At 51.2% G+C, this 9299-nt stretch overlaps 1 protein-coding gene across 1 annotated transcript in view; it reads right to left on the reverse strand.

The window, feature by feature from the left end:
- The window catches only part of LOC146193766 (uncharacterized), a 57059-nt gene extending 48007 nt beyond the window's left edge, over positions 1-9052 (reverse strand). The window contains exons 1-3 of the mRNA XM_084600599.1: positions 8889-9052; positions 2338-2488; positions 26-200 (exon numbers count right to left, since the gene is read on the reverse strand). Of these exons, the coding sequence (XP_084456725.1) occupies positions 26-200; positions 2338-2488; positions 8889-9052 (490 nt within the window). The remainder of the gene's footprint in view (positions 1-25; positions 201-2337; positions 2489-8888) is intronic.
- Positions 9053-9299: the final 247 nt, after the last annotated feature.

A 9299-nucleotide genomic window follows, 5' to 3' on the forward strand; every position in this document is an offset into this window, starting at 1 on the left:
GCATAAGCTTGAACTTTGTGGTCACTAGACTCGTCTACCTGCGGAAGGACAGCGCCGAGCAAATCTTGGCTGGCATCCGTGTGGAGGATGATGGGGGCAGATTCGTCGTAGTGGGCCACTGTGGGAGGCTTGAGGAGGGCGTGCTTGAGGTCAAGGAACACGAGCTGCTGGACCAGCGTCCAACTCCACGCTGCATTTTTCTTCAGCAGGGCGGTCAACGGGGCGCTTCGCTTGGCAAAATCCGGAATAAAACGACGAAAATACGAAGCTAATCCAAGGAATTTTTTGAGCTCCTTGGCGGTGGTGGGAGCTTCGTAAGCCGTAAACGCTTTGTTTTTCAGGGTCGGGACGGATGCCCTGCCGGCTCACAACGTGACACAAGTACATCACCTCTGCAAAGCCAAGCAACATTTCTTTGGTTTTAAGCGATCCCAGCAGAGTTAAGGGCTTCGAGGACGAGTTTGAGTCGCGTTTGGTGTTCTTCAAACGTAGCCGGGTAGACAATTACGTCGTCTAGTTAGACCAACGCCATAGTCCACTTCATATTGCCTCATACGCGGTCCATGAGGCGCTGAAAGGTAGCTGGAGCATTCGAGAGACCGAAGGGCATACGGTTGAACTGGTAAAGGCCGTCGGGGGTCACGAAAGCCGGCTTTTCCGCATAATCGGGGTGAACAGGCACCTGCCAGTAGCCCGAGAGTAGATTTAGGGTGGAAAAATAACTGGCCCCCTTCAGGCGATCAAGTGCATCGTCGATGCGGGGAAGATGGTACACGTCGAAGTGAATAATAGCATTTAACTTGCGATAACCAACGCAGAAGCGGAGTGTTCCATCCTTCTTGCGCACTAGGACTACAAGGGAGGACCAAGGGCTACAAGACGGGGCAAATGATTTCCTGGTAAAGCATGTCGCCTACGTGCTGCTGGATGACTCTCCGCTCGGCTGGCGCTACACAGCGAGGTTGGTGATTAATGGGCCCGCGGTTTTCGATGTTGATCCGGTGTTGGGCCTAGGAAGTGCACCCGAGTTCACCGGCGCTCCGAGCAAAGCAACTGCGATATTCGAGCAGCAAGGCCTTGAGAGAGGCAAGCTCCGCGTCGGTGAGGGTGGGGCCAAAGTTATATGTTTCCCATGGTAGGACCACCGGCGCTGGAGGGTGCTGAGGCGGTGCTTCAAATTGCAGAGACGCAAACGGTGATCCGGAGTTCAGGATTGAGGCTGTACCCAATTGAGTGCCAGGAGTCAGCACGAGAGGTGCGCGGCTGATGGTAAGCATAAATACGTGCGCCTCTCCTTTGAGTACAGGCAGAGGGCTTCGAGGGAAGGTGATCTCACGGGCGGGAGCTGAACACCGGATGGGTGCGAAAAGCACTTCCGCTGTTATCGGACTGTCAAGCTTGGCATACACCCACATTGCCGCACTTGGTGGCAGAGGCACGGCAGACGCTACAGTCGCGGTAGGGACGTCATTCGGCTTGACTCTACGTGGCCACTTCGTTGCGAGGTAACGCACAGATTCTGAGGCACGCTGGTCGCCGACACCAGGGACTGCCACAGGGTGACACCGAGACTGGAAATCCGGCTAAGCCAACTCGGCCCACGCAGAGTTCGGCTCGCCCGTGGTTCTTTTGTGGTAAAATTAAGGACGGCCCGGCTTGCTGGGACCACCCGCACCCTAGGACCTCTGGCCAAATAGGGATGTCTGCTACAACAAACTCGGAGGAGAGGGTCTTTCCGAGCGCTATCAGATTGACGATGACACGTCCGACTTGCTCCACTGGGGCGCCGTTAAAAGCTAAGAGCCGCGTTTTGTCGGCTGGAAGAAGCCGGTGGGGCTCGTTAACAATAAACGATTTGTCCAGCACATTGACAGCCGCTCCGGTGTCGACAAAGGCCTCTACGTACCGGTCAAGCAGAGCGACGTCGACGAGTACTTAGGGAGCTTCAGTTGTTATCGCAGTCGACGAAAGGAAGGGACAAGAACGGAGTGTGGGGACGGACTCTATTTGGCTGAACGGTGCCGCCAAATCGTTTTCCGACATCGGAAGGCTAGCACAGTCCCCCGCGTAGTGCCCCCTCAGGCCGCAGCGGAAGCAGGTCATGCGGGTGTCGTTACGCCCGCGTCGGTTAGAGGCCACTGTAGGGACTGCCAATCGAGAAGTCTGCACCGAGACGATGCGCGCGGCAGACAGTGGCGACCCCCTCGTGGCCAACAAATTCAATTCCGCCTCGATGGCGAGCGCCACGGCGGTGCGAACGGACTCAGGACGCCCAAAAGAGGCCAAGCGCTGCACCTCAGGGAGTCGGATGGCGTCGACAAACGCCTCGGTACCTACCAGGGCCACGACGTTCTGATGTGCCTCCGGCAGCGACTGCAGAACCAGGCGCTCAATGGCGGCGGCGAGGTTCTGGTACTGGTATGTCTCCCCGGGCTCTTGAGGGTGAGCTCTCAGGCAGTGGTGCTGTGCACGGGATGGACCTGAAGCACTGTAGTGGTCGGACAGGAGGCCAACCAGGATGGTGTAAGAGCCCAACTGGTCGGGCGGCACGTTCTGCAGCAGCTCAGTTGCGCGGCCTCTCAGTTTGGCGACGAGCATCCATGCCTTCATTTTCTCGTCCCAGCCTTTCGCCGTAGCAATATCTTCCAGATTGATGCGGTAAGCATCCCAAGAGATAGCGCCGTCAAGCGTGGGTAATTCCACTACGTCCAATGATGTACCCGCGCCGAGCACGTTATTGGCGGCTACGATAGCAGGCCCATCGACGGCAGGGCTGGAGGCAGCGGTGGCGGTGACGCCTAACGGCTCATGACCTGCGTTCGGCTCGGCTGGCACAAGGCGACGGAAGTCGGGCCGGAGAGCTTCTATCTCCACAGCCTGGGCAGTCAGACGGGCCTCCCATGCGTCCATACGCTGAATAACTATATCCAGGAGGCGCTCAATAGCGCAATCCAGCCGCTGCGAAGGACCGGGCCCCTCCGAGCGTCCAGGTCTAGCTGCGCCAGCCGCTGCGTCGTCGGCGCCATCGCCTGGTGGCAGAGTCCTGTCGTCTGGCACGTCGTGTCCTTGACTTTGGGAGCGGGTGAGCGGCATGATCCCACTTCTGACACCAAAATGTTGTGGGACGCTGTGCCCGCCTAGAGATAGACACAGAAGAACGGAGGACACCAGGCAAACACCACTTGCCCCGGCGCTCTTCTTTTGTTCTCTAATCTTCGCGCTGGCGCCACGCGCTGGTCTCGCGCTCGTCCCGCCTCTCTTCTTTTTCTGGCGTAGCGCTCCTAGGCACGCGCCATAACAATTTCTTCTAGTACCTTCACGTGTGGCTCGTCTACACCCCGACTGCGCAATGCCTGCATCACCGCCGAATTTTCTACTGAGTCAAATGCTTTTTCGTAATCAATGACTGCTATGTATAAGTGCAGGTTATTTTCCAACATTTTTCTATCACCTGGTTGATGGTAAGTATATGATCGATAGTAGAGTACCGTTTCCGAACCTCTGCTTGATCCTTTGCTTGATTGCTCTCTGCGGTTGTCCTGATTCTATTAGCGATTACCTTAGCAAATACCTTATACGTAACAAACCGTAAGCTGATTGGTCTGTAATTCTTAAGGCCCTTAGCGTCTCCTTTCTTATGAATGAGGATAATATTTGCGTTCTTCCATGGTTCCGGTACAGTCGCTGATACCAGGCACTGCGTATACAGGGTAGCCAGGTTTTCTAGCACGATATCCTCCCACCCGTCCTTCAGCAATTCTATAGTTATTTGATCATCTCCAGCTGCTTTCCCCCTTTTCATAGTTTCCATTGCTTTCTTAACCTCATCGTTCGTCACCTGTGGAACGACTGACTGTTTTTCCCTACCGCCAATCTCGTTGCGGTCATGAATACTTTGGCTACAGCAGAGATCAGTATAGAACTCCTCGGCTACTTCGACTATCTTGTCCATATTCGTGATGACATTTCCCGCGTTGCCCGTTAGCGCATACATCTGATTTTTGGCTATGCCTAATTTTTTTCTTTACGGCTTTAAGGCTTCTCCTGTTTTTTACAGCATGCTCAATTTTCCCCCTGTTATCGTTCCTTATCTCGGCCACTTTGCGCTTATTGATTAGCTTTGATATCTCTGCCAATTTTATCTGGTCTGTTGAATTGGAAGCTCTCACACTCTGGCGTTTCCTAGTCAAATCTTACGTCTCCTTAGACACCTTACCGGTAACCTCTCTAACTATTCTACCACCTACTTCTACAGCGCACTCAGTAATGATACCTCTGAAATTATTCTTTATTTCTTCTGGGGTAATGTCACCATCCTCAGAGCTGAATATCTATTCTGTACCGAGATCCTGAACACTTCTGCCCTCCTCCTCACCGCTAATTCGTTGATGGGTTTCTTTCTTACTAATCTGTTGCGTTCCTTCTTCAGATTTAGGCTAATTCTGGGCCTCACCACACTGTGGTCACTGCACCGCACTTTACCGATTACCTCAACATCTTGCACAATGGCGGGGATTGAACACAGTGTGAAGACACTTTTATTTTTAGTCTCCCCGTTAGGACTTTTCCATGTCCATTTCCGGTTCTTCCGTTTGCTGAAAAAGGTATTCATGATTCTTAAGTTATTGCGCTCTGCAAACTCAACGAGTAACTCCCTCCTGCTTTTCCTAGAACCAATGCCATAGTCCCCTACTGCCTAGTCTGCTGCACGCTTTTCCCCTATCTTGGCATTGAAGTCACCCATTAGTACAGTATACTGCGATTTTACTTTCCGCATTGCCGATTCTACATCATCGTAGAAGCTTTCAACTGCCTAGTCATCATAACTACATGTAGGCGCATATGCCTGTATAAGCTTCAGTTTATACCGCTTATTAAGCTTGATTACGATGCCGGCCACCCTCTCATAAATACTATCAAATTCATCTATATTACCCGCTATATACTTATCCGCAAGGAAGCCTACTCCTAGTTATCGCCTCTCGGGTAAACCTCGATAACACAGCATACATGCTCATCCTTTATTACAGTATATGCCTCATTCGGCCTCCTAACCTCTAAGGCCTATGACATCCCATTTTATACCCTGTAGTTCCTTTAAGATCACTGCTAAACTAGCTTCACTAGCTACGGTTTTAGCGTTAAAAGATGCCAGGGTCAGTTTCAAATGGCGGCCTGTCCAGCGGAGCCAGTAATTCTTATCACCCCCATCTGCGTCGCAGGTCTGACCGCCGCCGTGGTCAGTTGTTCCGCAGCCGCTGGTGACTGAGGGCCGGGGTGTATAGGACGAATAATGGGAGGTTGATAACGATACTATAGCTAACGATACTATAGCTGGAAAGATGGAAAACATGCTGGCTTCTTCATGGAGCTGTACCCACACAACAAAGGTAGGTGTCTTGCAAGGGACAGAAGGTCTCAAATTGTTCTAAATGAACGCATTGGCAAGGAGGTTTCACTGAAATGAACTAGAAGGTTCTGCCGCCTCGTGCAGCGGTATGCATGATGAAATGTCTCAAGCAGCGTCTCCAGTACTATAGTAATTTCAAGTTACAGTCCGTGAGCAAAACAATAGACGAGAGGAGGAGTAGAAAAGGATGTTGTGATGGGCTGATCAAGATAGGCGTAAAAAAATACTGTGCTCGGGGAAAACAAATATGCTCTCTAACCTAGAGTGCAATGGCGGTATCAAAGCGAAGAATTCGCTGTGTAAAACGCACGTCCTCACACTTGCTAATAAATTCATTCATGTCATCCCCAGTGTCCAAATTCTTTGCTCTACAGTGCTCAAGGGAGCAGGGGAAAGGTGCCGCTACCGCCAGCGCTATGCGAAGGCGCTCAGCATGTCAGGCTCCTGACAGTCATCTGCTCTTGCAGAAGAATCCCATTACCTGTGCACTGACTGTTTACATCTGATTTTTTGTGTGGTAGCTTTCAGCTGTTCTTTTTTTCACAGCAACAGAACTGCTGCAGCCGGTGCGCGTACGTCAACTTAGCAGTAAAGCTCGCCAACTACGACAACTCTGACTCATTGAAGTGCTTCTTTTCACCGAATGAATGGGTCTCATACCTCAAATAAGGTTATACAGGCCCAGGCGGAGGTGTATATAGAATATATAAATGAAATTGATGCTAAAGCGCAACTGAACTGCCTAGAAAAGCATCCCACCGCAGCATTTCAACGTACGTTATACCACTCCGTCATGCAGGCGCTTCCGAAAGGTAGCGTCTGTTGGAGGTGGAACTCGGGTGCGCTGGACGGATCTTCGGCCGCATCGACGCCCGCTCCACCTCAGGAAGAAGTTCCGCTGAGCGAAGGAGTTGGGAGTGGAAGGGCGAAAACTTGGTTTATTTACATTGTTACCAGTAGGAAAGAACTCCGGAGAAGAACTGATGATGCCCGCACAAACACATAGTTTTTAAGGGTCCGTGTTCCCCAGGATTCCTAGGTGAAGGGCGGGCTCATCATCGAGGGAGTGTCCTTATCACTCTAATGTGACACACTTTCACTCTCACAGACACGCCCCTTAAAAGGTTTAGACTTGGTGGACAAGGAGGAAGCCGGTGTGGCGGTGTAGAGGGCAGCACTCGAGGAGCTCGGTATCTGACGGCGTCGCATAGTTATAGTGCTCTAGAAGATTGCGCAGTGTGTCAACCGCGCCGCGAAATACATGGGAGCGAAGGGCCGCTTTTGCGATGATGGAGGCGCCGCAGCGCAGAGGGCGCCACCAGCAACTGGTGTGTCAGCCGTCCGGACGCCCGCGTATGCGCGCTGTGCGGCGGGGCGGATACCGCGCGGACTGTACGTTCTTGTTTGCTTGTGCGTCGTCTCGAGCTGTTCGCGACAAGATTTTACAAATATGCCGGTTAACGGTGCTCAGTAGTGTTAGCAATCGCCTAATTTATTTTCCATTTTGGCCGTCGGTAACACCTCGGGGAAGTAACAGGACAGGAGTTGGCTGTGAAGAAAGCAGCTTGGAGAGGGCCGGGCTACGACTCGCACAGCCCACTTCACTCGCCGTACAGCTTGCTTTAGCATTCCTAAAGCACCTAATTCACATTGAGAAATGTAGTCGTTTTGAAAAGAGGGTAGTGTGGAGGCAGGATGTATGAAGAAGTGAAACATACAACACGTGCGTTCGAGCGCTGACTAAGACTGGTCACAGTAACCCCATTATCAAAACAGTCCAAAATAGTATATTTCGTTGTTTTTCACGCTAACTATGCCGACTACAGTACGTCGCTGAAGCCACAAGAGAAGGCGGCATTCAGTTGGAATGAATTAAATGTGGACTACCCCGCATGGAGGTAGAGATATAGTAAAGACATGAAAAACGAACGACATCACGCCAACTGGCTACAGAATAACGGAACACAGTGGGTCAGGAAAGGTGGAAGAAGTGGTAGGTAACGGTTTCACAGGAAAATAAAAAGAAACGTGTCGCCTACCAGGGAGGGAGAAAGGGGTTTGTGGAAGGCACGCAGCGCCGTGAAAAGAGCGACTGCGAATGTGAATAAAGGTTCAGAATTTTCTTGCGGCACGGCAAACGCACGACGAAGAAAGCAGGCAGCTAAAGACGAAGAAAAATGGAGATATATAAAAAACAATAAAAAAAGAGGAAACAACCGAGCATAAGAACCAAATGAAGGCCCGGAAAGAGGAAAGCGCAGTGCACAAACATGTTGCAATCGAACGCGTATAAAGCGTTGAAATTTAAGCGACAACAATTTGTGAAACTGTACACTAATCTAAGAACCCACCATTTTCTTTTCTCTCCATAATCTGAAGCATTGTTGTAACGGGTAGCTTTATAAATACCCAAAAATGTGCGCTATACTTAAAACATTTAATCTCAATTCGTTATAGTTTAACAATGACCTACATGTTCCAGAAAATGTTTCCATTCTAGGGTGTGCAAGCCGCCGGTAATATGCAAGTCATTGCCTCCAGAAGATCGCTCTAGTCCTGTTTTATGTACATAAAAAATAAAAAAAATGAATAGCTTTGAAAAAGAAATAACGACGGAAAATAGAGGACGCGGAGGCTATATAGGGTACGCTTAATTGGCTTCCGCTAGATCATCCTTCTGCGAAAGAGAGGTTGTGAGGCCGGCACGGTTTCTCACCACGAACAAAAATAGCGCCATTAGGTTCGAAGCTAGGTCGCAATTTACTCGAAAATTTGGCTCGGATGCACGGTCCTTTTCGACTGCTTTGCACTTCAGACTGCAAACTTCCTGCAAAATGTGAAGATTCAAAAAGTTTACTACTTGGAGCACCAGAAAAGCTCCCACTTGAAGCAATGAAATTTATTGTGTTTTACGGCTGCGCTCTTTGTGAAGTAAGCGAATCACGCCAAGAGTTCCCAAAGGGAAAGTAATTAAATTCCCTTGAAAGTATTTCACGTGTAATATCAACCTTGTTAACAATTATAGTCTGGTTAGTACTGCAAATAGCACCCGCTCTTTGCTATAAAGAGCCTCTTTATTTATTATCACACTAATTGCATAGCGTCTGAAAATCGCTCCAAAGAGAACCGCAAACTTCCTTTGCACCCCCGCTATCTTGTGACCGCTACGCGCCGAGCGGCGAACGTGACACCCCTGTAGCACGTCGCGCCCTCTCGCGGGAGTCGGTTCTTGCATCGCAAAAGCGGCCCGCTCTCCGCCGCCGGTCGTCACACAGCCCAATATTCTAGAGCACTATAGCATAGTCTAGGACACACTTGTGTCGAACAAGCCGCCGCGCGCCGTCGCGCAAGACGAATCGGAGAAGCGTTGACCTCCGGCGCCTAATGGTCTGGGCACAAACGTCTGCGTCGCAAGGGCCGCCGCACGCTGTCGGGAAGACGAAGGTGATGACCGCGTGGCCGCCTTGAGGGTACTGACCCATGCTGGAGACGCCGGGATCCACTTGAACCTTTTTTTTTCTCGATGGCCCGACTTGGACTGCTGTCGCCGTCCTGCCGAACACCCAGCGCTCCTTTCCGGTGGGGAAGTCGTGCCTCGATGGTTGAAGGCGGCAGCTCCTGCGCCCGTCTCTTTGTCGCCATCCTTAACAGCTCCTCTGTGTGCTATCATCATCTGTTTTGGTTTGGCTTGGCTTGGCTTGGCTGGCAGCTGCGACTGCGATAGTGGATCTGTGGCGCAAGTGTATAAAAGCGGAGTGCGATAATAAACGGGGGTCATTTTTCGTCGCTTGGGAGCGCGGTGTCTGGACTGCTTTCTCGGGCAGCGTTCCGGCGCGGGTGCAACGGCGCCCCCCCCCCTGCCTTGGGTAACACGACATGGTGTCAGAAG

Source organism: Amblyomma maculatum, chromosome 4, assembly GCF_055883805.1.
Source record: "Amblyomma maculatum isolate TAMU_Amacu chromosome 4, ASM5588380v1, whole genome shotgun sequence".
Lineage (NCBI taxonomy): Eukaryota > Metazoa > Arthropoda > Arachnida > Ixodida > Ixodidae > Amblyomma > Amblyomma maculatum.